Source organism: Callorhinchus milii, unplaced genomic scaffold (genome assembly GCF_018977255.1).
Source record: "Callorhinchus milii isolate IMCB2004 unplaced genomic scaffold, IMCB_Cmil_1.0 Scaffold1, whole genome shotgun sequence".
In the NCBI taxonomy this organism is placed as follows: domain Eukaryota; kingdom Metazoa; phylum Chordata; class Chondrichthyes; order Chimaeriformes; family Callorhinchidae; genus Callorhinchus; species Callorhinchus milii.
In genome coordinates this window covers 90,590,692-90,617,309 of record NW_024704742.1, presented here as the reverse complement: position 1 = coordinate 90,617,309, position 26,618 = coordinate 90,590,692, and the positions used below count along the sequence as shown (strand labels likewise).

The 26,618-nt window shown below is 38.7% G+C and overlaps 1 protein-coding gene across 3 annotated transcripts in view; it reads left to right on the top strand.

Moving 5' to 3' along the window:
* cntln (centlein, centrosomal protein) overlaps window positions 1-26,618 on the top strand; it is a 187,097-nt gene that overhangs the window by 86,729 nt on the left and 73,750 nt on the right. For all 3 annotated transcript variants that reach the window (XM_042333055.1, XM_042333048.1, XM_042333041.1), the window contains 4 exons: window positions 5,618-5,718; window positions 17,075-17,166; window positions 23,655-24,184; window positions 24,914-25,001. In XM_042333055.1, coding sequence (XP_042188989.1) covers window positions 5,618-5,718; window positions 17,075-17,166; window positions 23,655-24,184; window positions 24,914-25,001 — 811 coding nt within the window. The remainder of the gene's footprint in view (window positions 1-5,617; window positions 5,719-17,074; window positions 17,167-23,654; window positions 24,185-24,913; window positions 25,002-26,618) is intronic.

Below are 26,618 nucleotides of genomic sequence, written 5' to 3'. Positions count from 1 at the left end.
AAATGTGACTTGTATGATTGAATTTTGAGGTTGAAACACCTCAAAGCCCTGAAAAAAATGATTTTCTCAGTTGGGGTGAATATCTGTGGACCCACAATCTTTCAACTCCGAGACAAGGGTACTACCAACTTAGCCAGACACCTACAATGTTTGCTCTCCTGGGGATTCTTGCTCAGTCCGAATTGTAGGAAGAAGTGGAGCATAACTCAACTTTACTGATTTTTGCCCTTCACTTCCTCCAGATAATCCTTGCAAGTCGCAGGTGTAATGGATAGGGTAATCTTAGCTGTACAACCAGAAGAAAGCTTTCCAGTACTTTACAATGGTTTTAGCTTGTTAAACTCCAGCAGTATCACAGTATGCACTCTTGGGCCCCCAAGCCTTAGTTTTTGTCAACCTGTTCCTAAATTCTTGGATTAGGCAAGCAGGGTGCATGCTTCTATGGAGAGAGTGTGCATTCCGGGGAAACTGAAGCCTGTACAATTGGCAGTAGTTTGGTTTGGAAGCTCCTAAAAATAGTGATGGTTTTATGTGCATGTTAGATACACACATAAAATTTGTGAAAGTAGACTATATAGTAGTAAGAACTTGAAAGAGCAAACTAAGGAACCATAAAAAATGGAAACATCTTCCAGCTGTACTGTTTTTCTTCTATTCCTCCTACTATTTCCGGTAGATAAATGTATGTTTACGTGTATCCTTAAAAGGATTTGTATGTTAAGTTCCAAAAATATGAGGTTATCACTGAGTGTTTTGAAATATTCTGAAGGATTTTGCTCTGTAAAGAAATATAATTTGTTGCTGATTGAATTCCCTCTTTTTTTAAAAAAAGACTGATCTGACATTCTACTTAATGCCATTCTCTAACGAATTAGCCCTTGACAAATTCATAGCTTCATAGAATATAATTGTATCCTTAACTAATATTGCCACCCCTCCTCCTTTTCTTCCTTCTCTATCCTTCCTGAACACATTATATCCTGGAATATTTAACTCTAAATTCTTCCACTTCATTTCTGTCTAGATATTTGCATCAAAGGAGGAAAACTTTTCACATGCGAATAACTCATAGAATTTCTGAGTACATAGGGATAAATTCTCTTTGAGCACATTGCTTGTACGTAATTTTGACTGGGTACTTTGGAAAAGAAAATGAAACGCCTTCATAGGAGTTGTGAAATTAGATCAACTTGCATCTGGAACACTTTGCTTTCTGAGGCTTCAAGTCATATGGCCACTGCTGTGAATTCCCAATGGCCTTCTGTTGAAATAAACGCTGTCTAGTGACCTTATCAGTTCATCTGTTTTCTGCTCCATGGTTACAATGGCATTATGGCAGGTCAGAGTTGGTCAGGATAAGTTTTGCTCCCTTGGGATTTCTTCTTTCCCTAGGTAAGGCATTTGTTTAAAAAGCAGTGAGCGCTTAAATTCGTCTTTAAATCTGAATAGTTTAAAATATAGATTTTATTGCTGTTTCCTATGTTGGTGTGCTTTAATTTATTGAAATTGCTGCTGACCACTTTAAGGGGGAGCTAAAATAGCTAAACGTAACGCCCACAACTAGTGCATAGTAATCTGTTGCAATAATACTCGCATAGAACATGGTTTCTGATACAACATTCACTGCTTACAGTTTTCTCTCAAATAGAGAAATTCATAAAATACCCTATATTCCTACATACATACACAAGGTTTGTAATCAGAATTGATCCAAACTAATCTGAACTTCAAAGTGCAGAATAATTGCCTGAATTTGATTTGGTATCAGCCAGGACTGAAACATTCATTTTGCATTCCAGGGACTTAATGTAGGTTTACCTTGCCTCTGCTTATTTTATCATTCTCAAAGTCTTTGGGATTTGAAATGAGAACCTTTTGGTCCTATAGTCTTCCACAAAAATCATCCACTTAGATATCTACAGTGGAAGCCCATTTTAAAGTGTTTGAGTTCCTTAATATCTCAAATGCACAATAATGAGCATTTAGGCAGCTTTACAGCACATGATTACCACCGGCTGGTTCACTCCCTTAGTTTTGCCAGTTCCCATACGATAAAGTCAGACTTCCGAGTCATCAGGTCAGTGGCTTTCTTGATTTATATCATTGACCTGCCTAACTCGTAATCCATTTCTATTCAATATATATTTTGACCTATTACATTGTAATACCTCAACCTTCAAGGTTCTGTCCTTGACTGGTTCAGGTCCTACTTTTCACAAAGCCTCCACTTTGTCGCGGCAATCGGCTTCTCCTCCAGCCCATGCACCGTCTCGTGCGGTGTTCCTCAGGACTCTGTCCTCGGTCCCTCCTCTTCACCCTCTACATGCTCCCCCTTGGTGACATCATCCGCAGATATGGGGTAAATTTCCACATGTATGCGGATGACACCAAACTCTACCTCTCTGCCTCCACCCCGACCTCCAGGACTACTGGCGTCCTGGCCTGTCCGACATCAAGTCCTGGATGAGAGCCAACTTTCTCCAACTCAACATCAGCAAGACTGAGGCCCTCCTGATTGGCTCGAGCCAGTGCCTCTGCACCTCAGGCGCTGGCAGCATCAGCCTCCACAGCTATACATTCAACCTCACTAAGCCAGTCAGGATCCTGGGTGTCTTGTTTGACCCTGAACTATCCTTTCTCCCCCACATCCGCACCATGACCGGCACTGCCTACCACTACCTCCGCCACTACTTCACCCCTCAGGCTGCCAAAACCCTCACTGACGCATTCGTCACATCAAGGCTCGATTATGGGAACTCTCTCCTCATCGGCCTTCCCAACTCTTCCCCTCACAAGCTGCAGATCATCCAAAACTCTGCAGCTCGTGTACTCTCACGCACCAGGCTCCGTGACCCCATCACTCCCGCCCTCGCCCGACTCCGCTGACTCCCCATCTCCAAGAGGATCAAGTTCAAGATCCTCGTCCTCACCTTTAAGGTCATCCATGGCCTTGCCCCCTCCTACCTCTCTGACCTGCTGACTCTCTACCAACCTGCCTGCTCTCTCTGTTCAGCGGGCTCAGCCTACTCCATGTTTCCCGCCCTACCATCGGTGGCCGGGCTTTCAGCCTCTTTGCCCCCACACTCTGGAACTCCATCCCATGGTCCCTTCGCCTCACTTCCTCCCTTGCCTCCTTCAAGGCTGGTCTCAAGACCCTTCTCTTCGACCGTGCCTTTGGTCTCCCTCCCACCTCTCTGCCTTCCCTCACCCCTACACCACCCCTCCCCCATGCTCGGGCCCCAACACCTAACTGTTCAGCGCTTTGGGACGTTCTCCCGACGTGAAAGGCGCTCTATAAATGTAATTTTGTTGTTTTGATTGTGATTTAAATAATGAATCCTGGGTGTGTCGCTGACCAACTATTTTAACTATTTACGAATCATTTTACAAATAAAGTTTTACTCTATTAGTTTAAAACCAAACTATTTATATTTTAGGTCATGTAAATCAATGTAAACCTCATTTAGAGGATTATTTTCTCGGGGAATACTATTAAACAATACCATGTGCAAATTAAAATGGGGGATAAAAGTCATCATATATTCAGTATTTGGTATCGGTACAATAAGAGAAAAAGATTTTTCTCTTTGCAGTGTAGTTGGATATGAAGGTCATCAGAGTTGACAGTCACTGATGCAGGTTTATCCATTGTATCTCAAAGTGCTGAACAAGATTCAATATGGTGATTATGGCAGCTAATCGGCACACAGCCATGAAGTGAGAGACTAATTTTATCTGGGGGATTGTTGGCTAGGACACAAGGAGAAATTCTCTTTTCGAATGATGCCATTCAAGGACAGAACCGTGAAGGTTGAGGTGTGGAGCTGTACATTGGATAAGTCTGAACAGACGGATAGGAGCTCGGTTTAATGTGCCATCCTAAGGATCCTAGTGAGCATCAGCGGTGTTCCCCAACACTGCATGGAAGTGTCAGCCTGGACTGTGAACCCAAAGTCCCATAAACTCTTGAACCCATAACCTTCTGATTCAAAAGTGAAAGAGTACTACCAACTGAGCCAGGCTGACACCAGTATAATATGTTCTCAATTTAATGTTGTAGATAAGCAAGAGTGACTTCTACAGTTGTATCTCTATGGATGTTTGGATCATTATATCATTTTTAAAGAAGAAATAGACTTTATATTTGGTATTAATTTTTCTCTTTGCAGTGTGTTTGCTTATGAAGGTCATCAGAGTTGGCAGTCACTGATGCAAACTTATCCAATGTACAGCTCCACACCTCAACCTTCACGGTTCTGTCCTTGAATGGTTCAGATCGTACCTCTCACAACGCCTCCACTTCCATCTCCACAAACGGTTTCTCCTCTAGCGTCTGCACTGTCCCGTGTGGTGTTCCTCAGGACTCTGTCCTTGGTCCCCTCCTCTTCAACATCTATATGCTCCCACTTGGCAAAATCATCTGCAGACATGGGGTCACCTTCCACATGTATGTGGATGACACCCAACTGTACCTCTCTGCCTCCACCATTGACTCCAGGACCAATGCTGTCCTGACAGAATGTCTGTCAGACATCAAGTACTGGATGAGAGCTAACTTTTTACAGTTGAACATCAACAAGACCGAGGCTCTCCTGATTGGCTCCCGGAACACCTCTTCACCTCAGGCACTGACAGCATCACCATCCATGGATGTTTTCTCCACCTTACTAAGCCAGTCTGGAACCTTGGCATCTTGTTTGACCCTCAACTATTGTTTCTACCCCACATCCATGCCATGACCCGCACTGCCTTCCCCCACCTCCGTAACATCGCCCGGCTCCGCTGTTGACTCACACTGCAGACGGCCGAAACCCTCATACATGCATCGATAACATCGAGGCTTGACTATGCAAACTCCCTGCTTGTTGGCCTCCCCAACTCCTCCCTCCATAGGCTGCAGATCATCCAGAACTCTGCAGCCCGTGTCCTTTCCCGCACCAGGCTTCATGATTTACAGTACAATTTGGTGACTGTGTTATTTGTTAGGCTCTGTGACTCTATCACCCCCATCCTCGCCCGACTCCACTGGTTTTCCATCACTCAGAGGATACAATTCAAGGTCCTGGACCTCACCTTCAAAGCCTTCCATGGCCTTACTCCCCCCTACCTCCCTCTGCAACCTCTTAACCCACTACTATCCTGCCCACTCCCTGCGCTCACTTCCACCATTGGCGGGTGGGCCTTCTGCCACTCTGCCCCTACCCACTGGAACTCCATCCTGCAGGCCCTCCGCCTCACCTCCTCCCTTGCCTCCTTCAAGACCCATCCCAAGACTCTCCTTTTTGACTATGCTTTCGATCACCCCCAGCTCAAATGCGAAACACTGACTATCCAGCGCCTTGGGACATCCTCCTGACACGAAAGGCACTATACAAATGTAATTTTGTTGTTATATTGGGGAACTCCTTATCACTTCTAGCTCTTTGTACTATTGGGACCTGATATTGATATTACCAACCATTTAGCTAATCTCCTTTTTAACACCCTCTTTTGGATCTTATTTCAGGTTACATTGCTTTTATTTCATGTTACAAGTAGAACTTCCCAGGTGAACTGTTATACATAGATGCTTGTTTTAACGGCAATAATAAATGCTTTCCTGTGTCTCACCTTGCAGTGTCAACCTTGGAGAAGAGGTGGATCAACTGAGGGTGCAATGTTTTGTGGACAAAGCCACCATCCAAGAACTGACCATGTGTTTGGAGCAGGAGCGGGAAGGTGAGCATGCAGGGTGAAGTATATAAAGCAAAATTACTTTTGTGCATTGGTTTGGTCATAGACAGAGTACGGCTTGTGGCAATCACAATTTTCTGGTAAAAATTGACGTGCGTAAATTGACACCTCAGTTTGTGAACAAATGACACAGTTATTGTTCTGTGAATCCTGTGCAGCACTGAGATATTCTCTTGACGCAAAAGATATTGCATCAAATTAAGGATTACAGAAAGGACATCTGAGCCCAGCAGAAAATTAAGCACAGGTTAACTTGGATGATGCCAAGGATAATAATAATAATCAACCTTGCATTTGATATAGCGCCTTATCACGTCTTCAAGACGTCTCAAAGCGCTTCACAGAATATACTGTAAAGTGAATTAACTATGTTTGTGGGCGATACGTGGCAGCTGATTGCACAGCAGTGTCCCACAAACAGTCACGGATTGAGTGACCAAATTATTACTTTATTTTTTTGAAGGGATTATTACCCCCATAAAAGCGATCCACTAACTGACTTACAATCCTACTTACTGCTGGTAAACAGTCATGTGGAGCAAGGAAACTTGCGCAATGTTTCACCCCACCTGGGAATCCAACCCAGGTCCTCTCGCTTGCGAGGCGAGTGCTCTAACCACTGAGCTACTGGGTTATAGTGTGAAGACTAGACATTACAAATTGGGTTTGATATTACTGGAACATTACAGATTAAGAGGTGATCTTATAGAGATATTTTCAAATGTTTTGAGCGAACAGTGATTTTTGTTTTCTTCATGGTTAGTAAATTGGTGACAAGCGGAGCATAAACTAGGTATTAACTCAGACGAACTGAGGAGCCTCGAGGAAATGTTAGAACAAACGTTTCCATACAGGGAATATTAGAACAATTGAATGGTTTGGGATGTCCTCCCGACGTGAAGGATGCTATACAAATGTAATTTTGTTGTTGCTGTTTACCACAAGGGGCTATTGAAACTTAAGACAATAGTATCAGAGAGGCCATTCAGCAGAAATGTATTGCTTTAAAAAAAGTACATTTAGTTTTTGGGGGAAATTATTATCTGTTTTTGGTCTGCCTGGCATAGTGTACTGTACTGTCAATTTCATGTACAATTATTATGTAAATTGTTAGCACTATGAATAATGCGATAAAACTGTACAGTAAATGGAAAATGTTGCCTTGACAAGTGCACTTACCGACTGGGGCAACTGCATTGAATCGCGGGAAATGTCCTGATCCGTCGGCGCATGCATAGAGGAACTTTCCGCGATTCACTGCAATGCTAATGCTTGCCGGTAAGTGCGTATGAGGCGATGGATCAAGACACATTGAATCGGAGGAAATGTAATCTTGACTCGTCACTGCAAGCGCACTTAGTTGGCTGCATTGAATTACGCATTCGCAGTGTAAATTATTGATTAAATCGGATTTTGTATGACATACAGTTTGCCTGGAACTCGCACTTCGTGTAAATCATATTAAATGTTATGGTCCTGACTGATACCACTTATGTGAGTTTTACTTATATAGCCTAGGAAGGGAAAATAGTGTGCCTGAAGAAAACCAAGTATGAAGAGACTGTTGTCTCGTTGGATAATTGGTCCAATTCTGGGAAATGGGGCAGCATTATTCAAAGACTGAAGAAGACAATCAAAGACATTCGTTTATGGGGTAGGGCAGAAGACTTTCCCAGCGGAATACATTTTCTTTGACTTGGTATACTTAGGGTGGGAATTTCATAGCAATTAATGTCTTATTCGCTTAGGTATTAGCTTGGGAAATGCTTTTCTTGACTATTTGTGGTAGATTCATGAAGGGATGGCACTTGTGCAGCTTAAAATAATCAGTAATTCTCCAAAAAATGCACAGATTTTTACATAAACTTAAGATTCTGTTGTTTGAGGTATCCGTTAAGTGATCTGTTTACTATCAGAATCTTCAGAACTATACAATTGGAGGAATGTTTATAGGTAACGGAGGGGGCTGGAGAATGTTGCAGGTAATACAATGAAAAGCAAGAGGAGAAATAACAAAAACGATGCTGTGAAATGTATAGTTTGTCGCGGTGCAAAGGTTAATTTTCACATATCTGGTGCTTAAAGCTTGTTCACACTGATGCAGAGCTCCATTATCAGTTTTGCATTATCAGGTTATAAAATATGTGAGTGTGGCTTGAGCAATACATTTTACCGTTTTTGTGTCCAAGCACTATCATAATTTTTCCCGTTTTTATTTCTTCTTCATGGAAGTTAACCAGATACACATGTAAAAACAAGGAGAAATTGCATTTATATAGTGCCTTTTACGACGAGAGGACGTCTCAAGGCGCTGGACAATTGAGGGTTTGCATTGTACTTTAACAATGCTCAATTCTTCCTCTCCATCTCGACTCTTGATTTTGCTCTGTTGCTATTCTGTTTGACTGCCTGTCCAACATGAAACTTTTCTTGAGTTATAACTTTCCAATGAACCTACTTAGTCCAGCGATTGCCAGCACCTGTGTGCCACTTACTGAGGTTGAACCTGGTAGTACACTTTTTCAGCGTTCTTTTTGACTTGAGTGCGATTTCAAGCCCGATATTTAAAGTAACCAGTCTGGGGAAAGTCAATCATTGAATAAATTAGAAAATAGGACTAACGAGGAATTTCTCCCAAATGATCATGTGTTGCCTGAGAAATATTTTATGCAACGTGTGAACGGAGTGAAAAGCTGGGAGCGGTTGGAAAGCAGTTATCTGGGACGGAGGTTGGCTTTCATTTGGCGACCTCTCTGAAATAGGAGGATCCAGTCACATTTTAAGGGAAAGTTTACCGATTCAGGTTACTTTGATGTCTCAAGTGCTTAAAGCTGCTGGCCTGGGTGCCCTCAGAAATGCATCATAGTTTTGCCTATTGTTGAAGTGCAATTGAAATACAAAGGATGTGCATAAGGAGTGGACTCAAATTCCTGACTAAAATGTAATGGTTAGCTCCCAAAAACACGTTACAAATTTATTATGAGACAAACTACAATGTCCTCACATAACTAAACCAGGGATCTAATTGCTGATTGCTAATTCAATGCTCTGACCCGCAACATTCAAAGCAAATGGCAACAACATTTCCTGCAAAAAAAAAGGAGTGATGTACGTTTATTTTTTTAACATGAAATATGTGATAATAATATCATAGCTGTGATGTACTGTAATGAAAGGAAAGCTGAGACTTCACTTCCTTTCCAACAATATTGTTAGCATACCTCCATCCCCAAGGCAGCAAGCACAAACAAATACTCCAGGTTATGTTGAGCTTGCATTGGCAGTTTCCATGAAATCCTTAATTTGACTTGATTTCACCCACAAAATACACAGTCAATCCAGTTTACTATATGTTTTGTGAAGCGCTTTGAGACTTCTCAATGACGTGATGAGGCACTCTATCAAATGCAAGTATTATTGTTATTGTTTTACAATACATTTCAAGAGAATCCAATATTTCTATTATGCATTAAAAAAATGAGCTATTTCTCTGGCAGAATCTAAGGTATTTGATTCTTAAGTTCCTTTCATGTCAGGTCTGACCTGGGTTAATAGCCCACTTTTAGATTTAGGTCCTGAACAATACATCGTCTGCAGATTACTCAGTGGGAACCTTGAACAAGCTGTTAACTAACTTAAATGGTTTTCTGTTCAATATTCGCAAGCGACTTTTGGACACATTTTCGAGTGTGCATCATACTGATAGTAGGCAAAACATTTGTAACCCTAACCAGATCATTTTGCATTCCATCTAAGACCGTTGTAAAGATGCCTTGTTGGGTTAGGGTTAGGTTAGGAATCATGTATGGCAGTGCCCAAAATGTTTTTTTTGGCCATTCTGATTTTATTTTGGAAACATCATTATTTAGTCCTATCCTGCTGTTTTCCTTAAAGTTGGTTATGAAAATTTAAACCATGTTAGTACATAATAAATGTAGACTGTTCCAGGAATCACTAACCAACAACAACAAGATTACATTTGTATAGCACCTTTCATGTCGGGAGGACGTCCCAAGGCGCTGGACAGTGTACAGCATTTCAGACCAGAGCTGGGGTCAGGGGGGAGAAGGGAGGGGAAAGGGGTGACCAATGGCATGGTCGAAGAGGAGGGTTTTGAGGCGGGACTTGAACGAGGCTAAGGAGGGGGTGAGGCGGAGTGACTGGGGGATGGAATTCCAGAGGTTGGGGGCAGAGTGGCTGAAGGCTCTCCCGCTAATGGTGGGGGGGTGGATCGGGGGACGTGGAGCAGGCCTGAGCCGGCTGAAGGGAGGGAGCGGGCGGGTTGGTAGGGGGTTAGGAGGTCACAGAGATAGGGTGGGGCGAGGCCATGGAAGGCTTTGTATGTGAGGACCAGGATCTTGAACTGAATCCTCTGAAGGATAGGGAGCCAATGGAATCGGGTGACAGTGGGGGAGGTGGGGTCACAGAGTTTGGTGCGGGAGAGGACACGGGCTGCCGAGTTCTGGATTATCTGCAGCCGGTGGAGGGAGGAGTTGGGAAGGCCGATAAGCAGGGCGTTTGCATAGCATTAAAATTATGACATGCTGTATTGAGTAAGATTTTGCAAGTGGGGCAGGTAGGTGAAGAAAAATGCTATGTAAATGCAACTAACAAGATCCTGTTGTCCCTTGTGGCGAGGTGTACTGGAGGAGCTGGGGTAGAAAAGTAAGGAATCTTCGTTTTGTTGGAACTTAATAGTAAATACAAATTGTTGACAGAGCACAATTTATCTTTTTTAAACTAAAGGCAAAGCTAATGGAAAAACAAATTATTGCCATCGAATGTTTGATACTCTTCCAAGGTTCTCTGTGACCTCCAGTCATAATTAAAGCCCTGGTATTAATTGGGACTTTATACCCTTTTATATTCTATTAGTGTCATTTAGAGTGGAAAGTGTTATGAATTTTAATTGGGAAAGGTCAAATAAATAGTTTAGCTCCAAAATATACTGTCTCCTTTTGTTGTGCCAGGCTTTCACAGTGCGATGATTCGTGCATATTAATAGGGATGTGTTACTTGAATGTACTTGATCTGCATTTTATTTAGGAAAAATGGGCACCGGGGTTGAATTTCTGTGCAGTACATTGTGTGTTGTGATTTGGGAGTAAAATAAGATAAATCAATGTTCATTTAGATGTAAAATTCCCAAATCCTTTTCGTGGTAACATCATTAATTAGACCATATTAATTGCTTGATGATGGCTGACAGTTGGCTTATTCTGTGTTTTCTGTGTTTTTTAACATGTTAAACACCTGCATTTATTTATGGTTTCTTGGTAAGCTGTAAACATAAATATAAGTTTATTTACAAGGTGTGTTGCCTTAGAAAGTACAATTGTGAATAGCTGTATTTATCTCAGTTGTTCTGCTGCACCTCATCAACATAAACTCATCTGTCTGCACCTTTCCTAAATATTCAGTTGCAGACCTCTAATTGTAAACTGTTATCTGTTCTGCACCTTTGGGAACAAACTTGCATTATATGCCACAGTTCAAGGCTTTGACTTGAGAATGGTGGAGTTTTTAAGTACAAAGGAACTTGATGATAGAGAAAAAATCAAAATTGCAACCTTCATTAAGTTCCTCAGGTTTTGAAAAAAATAGTTTCTGGAGACTTTGAAAGTTCAAGGAAAGATCTCTGAAGTATAAGGTAAGACTATTATTTGAATCTCCGTGATACTGACTGACAATACAAAAATTGTGAAACAAGATGTGAACAATATGCTTTATATTGTAATAGTCCATCAGGTGACAAATGCTGAGGTCCCCTTCATAAAATGCTTACCTTGTGGAGTCCTGCAGCTATTGGTTAGAGCACTTGCCTCGCAAGCGAGAGGACCTGGGTTCTGTTCCCTGTTAGGGAGACACGTTAGTGCTAGGTAGACAGGCGTGTGGAGTAAGGAAATTTGCCTAAGTAGGAACCCAGTTGTTAGTCGATTGGCAGGTTGCTTTTCCGGGGGTAATAATCCCTTCAAAAAATAAATAATAGTTTGGTTACTCAATCCACAACTGTATGGGGGACACTGCTGTGTGTAATTGGCTGCCATGTTTCACCCACAAAATATCAGTCAATTCACTTTACAGTATATTCTGTGAAACTCTTTGAGATCTTACAAATTGAATGCCTCACAAATTAAGTTCAAAAAATAAACAGGGATTGGGAAGCGCAAACAGTGTTTAGGACAGGTATTTAATTATGAAGGGGGGGTGGTGGGTGGACACGAAATGGAGAACAGATGTACGCTTCAGGCTAATAGCAAGCATCCAGAGAGAAAACAGTGCAGCCTAAACAGAAGTTAATTTTGAAGAGGGGTGATTTCTGAAACCACCTTTGAAACAACTTTTACTTTTGTACCTGTTATTTTATTGTAATTATATTTTATTATCTTTTACTTAATCCTTTACACTGTGTTTTGTGTATATTTATTATATTATCTTTAGTAATCCAATCATTGTAATTGGAAAATGTTTAGGTTGTGAGAAACTATCGATATTTGTTGTCTCTTAAGTATGGAGATTGCAAAATGAAATCCTGGGTGCAAATTGTCCACGCTGGGTTTGTCGTTTATACCTATGGGAAATTAGCACACACCACATAGGCTTGAGCGGAGTGACCTTGGGGGCAACTGAAAGTGGTATCTGACTTTGAAAGTAAGCAGGCATTCAATACTGTAAACTGAAACAAAGCAAAGATACAGGATTGTGACACTGATGATCTGCATTCAGAAAATAACTTCTCCACAGGCAAGACACTCTCCATGGAGAACATCTTCTCCACAACACACATGAACAAAAGAGCCTCGTGTTTGTAGATATTCTAGTTGTGTTTGTCAATGCTCTCACTAAACAATTTTAAGATGTCAAAGGAGACTTTAATCTTTTCTTCTTCTATACTTTCAACAAGTATAAAATCATTTGGCAGATAACTATTATATTTCTTGTCCAGTTTGGCACAATACCTTGTGATGTGCTGGACCTGTGCAGGCAGCATCAACACCTGTTGGCTTCAAATATCTACTTTCTCCAAGGAATCCATGATATTTTTGCAGATGCTGCAAGGACCATCAACTTGGCGAGTCAGCTTCCTTACCCTGTAATACTGTACACCAATGCCATCCTTTATTGGAGCAAACGCCTCAACTTGTGAAGTCTAGCATCGGCAAGTTCTTGTAGTTGAAGGGTCTTTGGACCCAAAGACTAATGCCGCACAAGGCATGTCTCTGATCGTTTTTATCAATTGGACAGCACTTGAACTTTTAGAGCAGGTGTTGACCGTGTAACATGAAGTGACTCCGGTTGGAGTGGTCAGTGTGCTTTGGGTTATTAGTGATCGTGCCAAGGTGCTCCATGATGTGCGGGGTGTTGCTGACCATGAAGCCTGGGACTGATTCTGTGCAAGGGCTGACAGTGCTGTGGAGTCCTGTAGCTCAGTGGTTAGAGCACTCGCCTTGCAAGCGAGACACCTGGGTTCAATTCCCGGCAGGTCGAAACTTTGGGCAAATTTCTTTACTCCACACTCCTAATAATAATCCTTCCAAAACAAAAAAAATAAATTGGTCATTTTCATTCCATGACTGTTTGTGGGACACTGCTGTGCGCAATTGCCTGCCGCGTTTCACCCACAAATATACAGTTAATTCACTTTATAGCATATTCTGTTAAGTGCTTTGAGACGTCTAGAAGACATGAAAAGTGCTATATCAAATGCAAGGATTATTATAGTGCGGACTCGACGATTGATGATGTTGCCAAGGACTTTCTTGCTTCTGTAGCTGAGATTGTAAGGAAACTGAAGCTATAGCCTGCAAGGCATTCATCCTTTAAGCGGGACCCTGTCAAGGTAACAAGAAAAGAGAGTTATTAGGCAAAAGTAGAGGGCCTTTTAAGCGATTTTGGAAGCTTCCTCGGAGTAAGCTAAAACTGCAGCAAAGACAACTTATGACCAAGCATGGCACAAAGTCAGGAAGGTTACTAGAAATATAGGAAGTAAGAATAGGAAACTCATACAGGTATTATGGATAGAACTTACTCAGGTGAGGCTGACAAATATGTAAGGATGTTAGTTGACTCATTGCTGACCATGCCAAATCACTGTGAGGCAGTAATGAACAAGACAACTAGTTATTGCTATACAATTTAACCTAGCCGGACAAACGGGCAGGGTGGGAAGGAGATCAGTGCCGAAAAATTCCGGTTCCTAGGCCCTGGAAGCAGTGCAGAGCAGAGCAACAAAGATGATCTTACCTTGTTAGCTATGAGCAACGACGAGACAAGCTATGTCTCCTCAGTCTTGAGAGGGGACCCCATAGAGGTGTACAACATTATAAATGAAGTTGAAGAAGTAAATCCAGATCATCACTTTATGATGCATCATGAAAGTAAAACAAGAGGTAGGTTTAGGGTTATAAAGGGCAATTTCAGGACCTATACCAGGAAGTTTTTCTTTACCCAGAACAACAACTAGGAAACGTGGTAAAGACAAGGACCTAGATTCTTTTAAAGCACAGCTTGATGCAGTGATGGGGGTGGGGGTTAGGGTGAATGTTTTGGAGAGATAAGATCAGTTTGGCCAAAGTGCCTCCTTCATCCAGAACAATCTTGTGATCTTATGTCTTAGAGGGGATCTTTTTAAGGTGTACAATATGTTAAATGGGATTCAGGAAATAAATCCAGAACAATACTTCAAGATGCACGAAGACTGTAGGATATAGGTTTCGAGTTGCAATTTCAGTACAGCAACCAAGACGATTTTCTTTACTCAGAGGGTAATACTGGTAGGTTGGGTGGTTGAAGTCAGTGCACTGGACGCGTTTTAAAAGCAGCTTGGTACTTTGGTGGGGATACTGGAAGGATGAAATCAAGTCGACTGAATGACCTTCTTCATTAAACCTCTCTTGTGATGACCCCAATTGGCCATGCATCTTTTAATATACTAGTCAGATCTGACTAAATACATGTACTGTGAAACAAAACTTATGTTCATAATTTTTTTACGTTTTGTCAGAAATGTATGGAATATATCATTGGTTTTAATTCGAATAAGCAGATCCACGAGTTACAATACCTCAACCTTTGCACCAATACCCTGCTTCATTAAATTTTAATGTTCCTGACTTTGAAAGGAATGATAAATATACTTCCTCCAGTTGAAAATAATTAAAAACTCAATGGGAGCTCTGTATAGCAAGCAGAAAAGTCATATGATGTACATTAAAAGGATAAGTGACCTGAAAACTTTCCTGGTGCACTGTGCTGGGTTTGGATTGTTACCCATTGCATGTGGCGAAGAACGTCATTGAAAGATTAGGGATTCTATCTTCGTTTAGGCTGTTAACTGCCTGTGATATATGAACTTCTATTGTCCTTTTCTCTGCTTTAGCTATTATGTACTTGAAATGTAAAATATCATAGGTTCCAGAAGCACAACAAGACACAGTAAATTCAAACAGAATAACAAGAGAACACTCATACAAAAACAATATGTATTGTTTTTGTTTTATTTGGCAAGAGAAATTTGTAAGTTTTCAACTCTCATCCAGACTTCAATCAAACTTGAGGTTGTCAACAAGTTCCACAGGATCTTAATTTTGTTTTAAGCTTTGCATTTGTCAATACAGTTTGTATTCACTATTTCTGTTTGAGTTTTAACTGAAGAAATATTGGCATCACTGGTTCGTAGTCCAAGTAAAAGCATTGCAAACTGCTTTTGTTTATGTAATTTTGGGATCAATTATTTTGTCAGGATGTCACCCGAGTTTAAAACTTGGTAAAAGTGGAAACCATGTGATCCTGGTTCATTATTTTACAATGACATGAATCACAAGGGAGGTCACATCCATCTGATCAATGATTGAGGAGTACAAGTGCTTTCAGTTCTGAGCACACATGACTACAATTTTGAATAAGTACTAAAATTCTTTATTCTAAGCATATTAACGTATTTGTTTATTGAAAATATTCTGGAGCTGTTTCAGGAAAAATAAGGTAGAGGTGTATTTAAGAAATAATGTAATTGAAGGATGTTGTCTCGGCATTATTAATCCCTGAACAATGCTTGTTTATGCAAAATCAGATAAAGTGTATTCCTAATTGTCCCAATTCAATATATGGAAAACTCATTAAAACATTTTGCAGTCATTATTCAGATTCTAGTGAAGCTCGCGTTCCCACTCTCTATAAAACGTAAGATCTTGTATGTGAAAGATATTATGTAAGTGCACGTTGTTGTATTAGTTTGACACCAAGGTAATATCAGTATTGGTTGTCACATTACAGATTCTCAGACCAAATCAATGCTATCCATCAATGGCTTTGGGAACCAACTGATAGCATGAAAAGTAAACATTGATATAGCATCCTTCACTTCTCAGAGAGCATTAAAGAGATGGTGCCTGACACTCAGGAGAGTATGGGAGGAGTGAGACAACCATACGATGGTTTTTAGGTTTTTAGGTCTCTTTTTCGAGAAGGAGTGAGAGTGGGGTTTAGAGAGGGAGTTCCAGAGGATGGTGGCATTAGTGGCTGAAGGCTTGGCCACTAACGGTGATGTGTAGCAGGCTCAAGTTTGCTGAGCAGAGGACTGATCAGAGGAGTATTTCTTCTAATCTTGTTTAGTTTGTACTGATTTTGGAGCTGATTTTTTGCATTTTATAAAAAGTATTTCTTTTATGCAGTTTGATAAACGGTAAGTAAAGCATAGCCTCACTAATGTTAAGTGGATTGTAAAATATTACTGAGACAGTAAAATTGCAGTAGTGCTATAGTAATACATGGGCATTGTATGTTAGGCATATATGGATTACACAGATAATTTCTATCACAATAATATTTTCTTTTTTATAATTTTATCCTGCTTGTAATTTTTTAAATTAACTTTTAAAAAGATTACATGGCTATGTTCTACTATTATGTTCATTGTATTGGCACATTGCAAGAAATGTTTGATCTATTTTTTTATAAGGTAGAATTCTTTATTTTGTACCATGAATGTGATCTAGAGTACTTCCTGTGCCTTGGACAAGAACATGTTGACAGCACTGTGGTATGGTGCACTTCCCTAAGTAGCCTTCTAGTTGTATTATCCCATTCAGTTAATGAATATTTTACCCTGTATATATTAGTGCATTTTTTCTTTTTGAACACAGAAGTAGCATTTTTTTAAATTTGGTTTTGCTCACCCATTGGCATTCCTTCTAGGTACTTTGACTGACCAAAAAAGATGACAAGAAAATGGCACTAATTATTTAAAAAGGAATCATCCTTAATAATATACTTTCTGTGAAAATGGCACTTTATTTCAAAGGGGATTCCAATGTCACTCCATTATTCATTCCATTTGCAGATCTTCTTTTAAGACTTGATGAAGATAAAGGAGTCAAATGCAGTACACCCAAGGTGGCAACAAGGGAAAAGTTGGATGAATCATTAAAGCAGGTAAACTCATTCATTATGAACTTACTTAAAGAGGTGATTATTATTGCATATACAGGATATCAAAACATAGTTGTTTTAGTTAGCCGAAACTAGTAAACTTTGTTTCTAGCACATGCACTGCAGGTGGTGCATATATTATATTTCATCCTTGATCTACAAGCTTTGAAATTCATAGGTTGTTGGTTTAATATTTTTCCTGATTGTTAATAAAGAAAAATGTGTGCAGTAAGAATTCCTCTCGCTTTTCTTTAAGCCTTCCATAATTTTAAATCATGATTTTAGATCATGGAAGTGATTCGGATAAACACCAGTTAGCCGGACTGATGTAGGGGAGATCCGGTCCAGCGAGTGAGAATTTCTGGCTAAGTGTAATTACAATGCTGGTCATGCAAAAAATACATGTCTGGTGCCACAAAATGCAGATGATGGAATTTGCAGCATTTTCCAGCACTGCAAATGCATTTCTACTGCTGTAAATCAAAAAGTAGTTACTCGCTCACCAAACACTGCATGCCAGACAATTAATGGTGAGGTGGGAAGCTGTAGGCATCACAAGGGCTGCAGGTCAGTGCAGTGTTGGTGTGCGCTAGGAGAGCTGGGCCATTGGGAGTCTTCACATAAGGCCTGTGGAATTCTTTAAAAATTTTCTGGTTTCGGTTTGCTGTAGTTCTATTAGTAAACTGTTGTATAACTACCAAGACTCTCAGAAGCTTACACACTGCAATATCCTTGAATGAGACACTTGGTGTAATGTTAACAAGATTACATTTTGCATTCCTTTCACTTATGGTGTTTATTTGCCAGAACTTGGTTTTGTCTAGGTTTCAATCTAAAAACAAAATTTGAGGATAGTCTTTTGTTAGAACCTTTACGTTGAATTATATCTCTACATTTTGCATTGCTTGCTTGTGATTAGCAGTAAATTAAATTTCCAGTACTTCATCTCATTCATAACTTCAGAGAGATGCAATAGTTATTTTAATGTTCAGCAAAGAGTGAAGTAAAACAGGTTTTGAAAATGTTTGACTTTCATTGAAGTAGAACAACTTGCCAGGACCAAGAGGAAAGTTTGTGTGTGTGTTTATGTATGTATGTGTGTGTGTGTGTATATATACATAATCACACACACAGCACATATGTACACTGTATGTGTGTGTGGTTTTCCTCTTCTGCCTGTACCTTCCAAAAGTGTTGTTTTTAGAGAATTAGATTTGGATTTCAGACATAGATCCTTGAAGATTTTAGCTTTGTTCTAACAAACTAAGTAAAACATTTATTGTTGTTTGGATTGATGACGAGGGTTCCCAAAAACTATCATTCCTGCCAGAGAGATGAATGTAATCTAAGACAAGCTTTCACATTTTCCCCTTGAACATACAACAAAAGATGTATGAGCAAAAGTGTTTGTTAAAAAGTAAACGTCTCTGAGTACCTTCATACCATATAGATGCAACAAGGTTTTTGCAGCCAGAAATCTGGGATGGCTGGGCTACTTAGCTTGGAATTCATACAGAGGTAGAATTCCATACCTATATAATCTGCCTCCTACTGGTTGAATTAAAAGCAAAATAATTAATATGTAGAAAGGAACAACCATGAAAGGAAAAACAAAAATGGGGAGGGGAGGAATATATAAATAAGATAATGCATGAATCCACATTAGAGCATCCCAAAAGAGAGTTGTGATGTATAAAATATGTAAACCGATAAAATATGCTAATGGCCCATCTTCTCTCCTAGAGTGTCATAAAAAAACATTTATACATTTTCTGCTACAAATGAATAGGGTAGATATTCAAATTAGCCTCAAACCTCTGAATCATCATTCTATAGAGAAACCTATTATGCATTAATGGTACATGGTTGTTTTATTATTAGTGCATTTTCTTCTTTTGAATATGAATAGTTATTCTGAATAATAAAAAATGTTTGAATATTACATTCTTACAATTATTGTTCAAGTGCAACGTCTACCAATTTATTAGGTGTATTAATTACTATTATTGATTTGTTCATTTAGTCCAAATGGGTGTAGTTTAAGATTTAGAAACCGTCTGTATATGAAAAAACTCAATTTGAAATGTTTTGCATCTTATTTCAGTTTCTATCTTATGTTATTTTCTAATGTTGGCATTCTGTGCTTATTTCATTATGCCTTCCTCACGTGCGTAATCATGTGCTTTCTTAAAAGCACCGTTTTGTGTATGCAATACAGACTGAGAATTTTGTATGGCTGTAAAATTTTGTATCTCCCAAAATCCACACAGATATCAATCATTTCACGGTTTATTCTGTGAAGCGCTTTGAGATGTTTCAACGAGGAATTATATCAAATGCAAGGATTGTTATTATTATTGTATTTGTGCTTTGGCATTTTAAAATTTGCTGCATAAAAATAGCGAATGGTACCCTACGTTATCATTGCTTGCAATGGTTTTTTCTATTTGTTCCAAATATCACAAAACATTTGCATATATTCATGGGATAAGAAGTGGTCTGTCTGAGTGTTAGCAGAAAAAGGAAATATAGATGACAGTGCAAAAAAAGTGGAAATGCATGTAAGAAATTTGAGAATTTAAAAAAAATACAGTAAATATAAGAATATGAAAGTATTAAAAGAGAAAAACAGTTAAGTAATGAAGGTGAGAAAAATAACAAATGAGAATAGAAACAGTTGCATATAAAGATGTAACAAAAAATCATATAGCAGTAAAGCAATGCACTGGGTTGTGGAAAGTTGAGATAGAAGAAGAAAAATAATCTCTTTGGTTGCCTTTCCCCCTCGCCATTTCTCTCCTGAAGGTCATGACTCTTGCTGGGTGGGGGATGGTTTCAGAGGCAAAGGCAGCCCCTGAGACCTCATGCAAGTGACCATTTGTTAGCTTACTAGTGGGTATTGGCAACCTAATTGACCATGGAGGCTATCCCAGCTGTGTTTAATTATTTTGTCACTCCAATGTTCAAACAGACACACTTTCCAGAAGGAATAGCTGGCGAGCAATCATGAGCAGAAACTGATTTTTGCATCTGCAAATACCACCAGTGGTTGAACAACCAGCTAATCTGATGCTCTGGTTCACACATCAATAATGACCACTTGGGTAACTAGCACCCATGAAAATATACTTTGGTGTAACCAAATGTTTTCAGGAATGAGAAGAAAATAGACAAGAAAGGAGGAAACTCAGTTTTGCAAATGTACCTGTTTTTAATAAAAATAATGTACATTAAATATTTGCATTATGAGATATGGAACCTGGAACTAATATTGTTGGATTGTTGTTTGATATTTTACATGAGTGTACTTACAGTCATGGATTGAAAAATTAAAACCCATTTAAAATTAAAAAATATCAACTGATGAACTATTTAATTATGAATTTTTACTTGAAATGACGCAGCGAAGCTTTTGGATCAAATTTACAAGTATTAAGTATTCTGTGAAGCGCTTTGAGACGTCTTGAAGACGTGATAAGGCACTATATCAAATGCAAAGATTATATTTTTATTATTATCCCTCTTAGCTAATGTGATGAATGCCATTCAAAGGTTGCCTTTTACAAGAGGCTGTATTTTACTTTTCACTCTTAAGAACTGCTGTTTGAATTCTAAATGTACCTTAAAGATGCTTGTGAGAGGAGCAGTTGCTGGTACTTTGTGAATTGGGTATTAACTTGTAAGGAGTAATTTCCAGGAGATGATACTGTTGTGTGTAGTTGTAACAAGTACCATATGGTCAGATAATGAAGGCTGTCATCGCATTATTACAGAATGACAAACATCATGTTAAATATAATAACATACAGCACAGGAAATGCTAAAATTCATTTGTCTTTAGGTAGAGTGAGTAATTGATATAATTCATGCACTGTAGTCTAGGGATGTCACAGGATTTATTTTGTTTCATCATATTTGATGTAGAAAAACTAATTTACTGAAGGGTTACTCCAGGATGGCAGAAATGCTGAAAAAGATGGTGGGAATTGCCTTGAGTAAGAGCCCTGCAGGCAATTCATGTGCATCTCTAACTTGTCTTAAAAACACAGACAATAATCTACTATAATGTATAGTTGTCCAATGCTGCCAGTACTGAATTGTACGATCAAACATTAATATTGGATGTATTCGTTTGCTGAGGTATGTCACGTGAAAATGTCTAATAGACTGCAGTTTGAAATGCATTAGCATCTTTTCTTTGTATTCTTTGGTGTAATAGGCTGTTAAAAGTTGACAGCAACAGTGAGCAGTATTAAACTTGTGCCTTATTGTACAAGTCACTGAAGATGAGGGATCAGTCAGAATATTTCCTTCTTTTTTTAAAGTGTTTAAATTAAATTTTGCATGCACCCTGCAGCAAGAAATATTTGAAATGTCATGTGTTCACAAGATATTACTGCATTGTCACTCTGAAAGTTAATTTTTAAAATGGGATTTGCTGCTTACTGTTAATAACTTGTTTTTAAGTGGTATTTCCTTTCATTCAGAAGGCAGTGAAAACTAAGCTTAATGAAACAGCAGTGTCTTAGGTTATAAGAGGATCACAATTACGACAAAAAACGTATTTATATGGATTATTCCAGGTTTCTGTCAAAAGGGTGTAATTATTCATAAAATGTCATTGATTGTTCAAAATAACTAATCTTTGAAAATTAATTGTTTAATTATTTAATAATAAATAATAATAATCCGTGGCAACCAATTGCATACAGCAGTATCCCACAAACAGTTGTGAATTGAAGTGACCAATTTATAATATTTTTAAGGAATTATTACCCCCGGAACAGCGATCTGCCAATCGACTAACAACCATTTCCTACATACTGCTTGGTAAATAGAGGTGTGTGGAGTGAGGAAACATTGTTGCTCCACATTTTGCCCCGCTGGGTATCGAACCCAGGTCTCTCGCTTGCGAAGCGAGTGCTCTAATCACTGAGCTAAATGACTCCATTTGAGAGTTTATGATGCAATTTTCCTTCCCTTCTTTCCCCCCCCCACCCCCACCACCACCACAATATAGATACTGGTGGACAATATAATAATAGCAGTGACATTCACATGTGCCACTGATAAGGTGATTGCCAGAGTGCACAACAGTAGCAAGGCTATGATTCTTCCTCTGATTTCCTCTCTGCTCTTGGCCACTGTTTAGTACTATAATGATAATAGTAATAATAATAATCCTTGCATTTGATATAGCGCTTTTCACGTCGGGAGGACGTCCCAAAGCGCTTCACAGAACACACTGTAAAGTGAATTGACTGTATATTTGTGGGCGAATCTCATAGTAGTGCAAGTGAGATTGATCGTTCGGTAAAGTGAGTAATTAACTTGGGTATTTTACTCCTCCTTGGTATTATGTATCAGTGCTCTAGTGGATTGTCACAACACACTGCCAATTTAATTCATTGTTGAAATACTATACTATATTATCTCATTTGTAAAATCCATTAATTGAACTATATGTTGTGTGGCTTGATTACTTTGTCTTGCAATTTTCTTAAACATCTGGGCTTTTTTGAATCTGCCGAATGAGTTTTAAAAACTTCTGTTTACTTGAAATATACAATTATTCAGCTGTAAGAGTATAACTGATCATGAGCATTAACACCAGATTATGTAACAGACTTGAACTGACTGTGTAACTTTATGGTGTGTGCTTTGTACATAACTAATTTATGACCAGAATTAAGTTTGAAATCAGAACTGTGTAAATACTTGATTGGAAAATTATAATATATATACTTGACTGGAAAATTGGAAGCAAGAAGCTAAGCTTCTCCAGTGCCCTTGAAAATCTTACCATTATTGTTAACAAAGTTTTAGGGCAATATTTGCGTTATTATTGGAGCACCATTTGCTTCAGAAATATTGCAAAAGAATGATGTACCCTCATAAGTAATCTTATAAAATGATAGTCTCCTCTTTGACATGTTAACAAATAATTTTATTTGGGCAAATCTTTGTAAATGAACAATGTGAAGTTTTGTACACAAATGTGACTATAATTAGGAAAGTAAAGGGCAGCCTCCATTAGAATGATCCCCAGTTGATAGTGGTACTTATAGTGTGGTACACCAACTTCTGGCACTGACAAGACTAAAACATGACCACCTTCCCAGGCATCAGATCAATGCTGATGTCAATTGTTGTACATTGTGTACATTCATGCTGTGCATAGGAGCATTGCAAAGGAAGTAATGTCAGTGATGTTTATTGTGCTTGGCTTGCATAAATGATGCAGAGAGTAACATTAGCGATGCTTCCTGCACATGGTGTACATCCCAGAAAGTGAAGACATGGGTGACCTGATAATCCATAAGCGATACTCATAGCCATTTGGTCGTGCACCTGTATCTAATAACTGGGTTGTCTTGTACTGTGTGTGGCCTGAATATTTGAGAAAATAGGATATTATGTTTAGTCGATCAGTTTTGATTTATAAAGTTTAACCATATAATTTTGATTTTCAAGTTTATTTGAAATTGCAGTTTCAGATCTCCAATTTGGAAAAGAAGCTCAAAAGCATTGAGAAAGATGCCAGACATTTGAAAGAAACAAATACGGAGTTAGCCCAAGCCAAAATGTCACTCAAAAGAGTCTTAGAAAATCAAGGCATGGAAATAAGAAAACTGCTGAAGGAGAATGAACAAATCAGAGAAGAGAAAAATGAGCTGCATGTGATGATGGATGAACTAAAGACAGAAGCATCATCTCTAAAGCGGCAAATTGCAGACACTACAAAATTGAGACATGAAAATGCAGCAGTTTTGCATCAAATGCAAGCACTGAAGAGGGTGCTTGGCGAAGCTAAGGCTTTCACTGCCAAAACCACAACTGCAGAGAGAGCAAGTTGTGGTCACTGCAGGTGTAAGACAGTAAACCCCAATGCCAGAGTAAGAATAAGGAAAAAGAATGCCATGAAACGGTACCAGAGTTCTCTCAATCGATCCATCAAGGAGATGAGCGCTGTGTTTGAGAACTTCAGTAAGGATGGGTGGGAGGACATTAGTGAAGACAGGTAGAGTTCTCATTAATTTTGCTCTGCCGAGTGGTCATTCTGCATATGCATACTGTAAGCAAATGGAGATTGGATTCCATGTACTTTCGATTTCATATTCAGGGAAAAATACTGTCAGATCTTTGAATAGTCATGGGATGTCTTGCTTCAAGCTTATTGACTGAAATTTGCATGTGAAATTAGCTACAACTGCATGAATGTTTGAATTGATGCCAGGAAATCCAGAATAAGGCAATGCATGATTTCTTTCAGTGATGCGATTTTCATGTAGTCATGAGGCTTGAAATTGACAGTTTGGCAGGTTGATTTAATTTGCTGGCCCTTTGCATATTCACCACTGACAGCTAAGGATTCCCAGGCAACCCTGCTAAGTCAGTTTAGTTATCTTGTGACATGTCGATCCAGGAGGAGAAACCAATTTTTTTCCCCTTAATTTAGTTAGATAAATTTTGAATGACCTATTTCAGCTTGCTACCAGATGCTTACAAGCTGTTTAACATCCTTTAAATTAAGAACTATCCACACTAATTATTTCATGTATGTTTTATGCACAGTCATTCAACTAATGTTAATTGAATGATTGTTGAAAATGAGGTGTTCTGTTATTAATTTTCATTCAGGGGGTGTTTTACAGTTGTGCTTTTCTGTGTTAAGACTGAAACTCCTGACTATTGTAAAGCTTTGTTCCTTCAATAAAAAAAACACTTTCCTACTGTTTTTCGAATCTAGTGACTCCAAGGAGACTGCCCCTGAGAGTTTGGGAGAAGTTATTGTAAAGTCTGCTCAGAAAAGAGCTCTACCAGCAGTAAAAAATATGGTAAGTAGAAAATTTTGCAGGAATGACAAAGAGATAAATTGTTAGTAAAAAGCCTTTTTTAAAAAATAAATCCAAAATTTGAGGTAACTTAAATTTATAAATGATGTTTTGGGTTGAAGCAGTGATAGTTTTTTTGTCCAAAAATGTGCAAACAACAACAGCATTTCCATAGTGCTTTTCACGTTCGGAGGACGTCCCAAGGAGCAAACGTAAGAAATCTAAAACAAAATTGAGTATTCTTTTCCATACTTGAGCTGTATTCTGAAAAATTTAGATGGCATAATTTAAGGATATAATCAGAATTAGTGCAGAAGATAGGTTGGTATTTTTATGGTGTTTGTCATGAAATTAAAATATTTCAAGTTATTTTGAAAAGGATGAAATATAATTTTTATAATAATAAATACTAATCTCAATAATTTGACAAAATATGTGCGTATCCAAATTCAAAATTAGTTCATCATTATTCAATTCCAAAACAAGGTTTGTCTAGATGAAATATTTGTGATTTTTCTGTCTCTTGAGCATGTTAGTTGATCCAACAATGCAATCCCACTGATTTTTTTTTATGGTTAGCTAATGCTGGTTGAGATAAATGGTTCGTAGCTACCATTATAAGTGCGTGCTAATTAATGAGAAGTTCTATATTGACAATTAATGAGTAGTATGTCTAGTTTTAGCATGGAGAATGCTGAATGCCCATGCTAATGTGAAATGTATTTTTCACTCAAGGTGTAGTACAGTTTAATATTATGGACCTCTTAACATTCATTTCTGAAATGGTAGATTTCATTCTTTTATAATTACAAGTAATTGATAAATTAACCAAATCAATTGGAAATTTACCAATCCTTCAGAATGACAGTACGGCATAAACTTCCTTATATAAGGATATCGCTTCATGGCCTTCTTCAGCACATCTATTGGAAGGAATTTCTCTTTTAAGTAGAGGAACATTAAAATATATGGGAATGTGAATGTAGGAGTCCTGTAGCTCAGTGGTTAGAGCATTTGCCTAGCAAGTGAGAGACCTGGGTTTGATTCCTGGCAGGGTGAAATGTTGGACAAGTTTACTTACTCCACACGCCTCTGTTTACCTATCAGTAAATAGGAACCCAGTTGTTTGTCGATTGGCGGATTGTTTTTCTGGGGGTAATAATTCCTTAGAAAAAAATAATAAATTGGTCACTCAATCACGACTGTTTGTGGGACACTGCTGTGTGCAATTGGCTGCCGCGTTTTGCCCACAAATATACAGTGAATTCACTTTACAGTATATTCTATGAAACGCTTTGAGACGTCTTGAAGACATAATAAGGCGCTATACCAAATGCGAGGATTATTATTAAATGTAGATGGCTCATGTGGAGAAAAATACAGTGCTATATTAATAATCCTTGCATTTGATATAGTGCCTTATTATGTCTTCAAAACGTCTCAAAGCGCTTCACAGAATATACTGTAAAATGGTTAGTGGTTTGAGGTTAGTGGTCAGTCGTTAGAGCACTCGCTTTGCAAGCGAGAGACCTGGGTTCAATTCCCGGCAGGGTGAAATCTTGGACAAGTTTCCTTATTCCACACACTTGATAATAATCCCTCAAGAAAAAAAAAGAATAA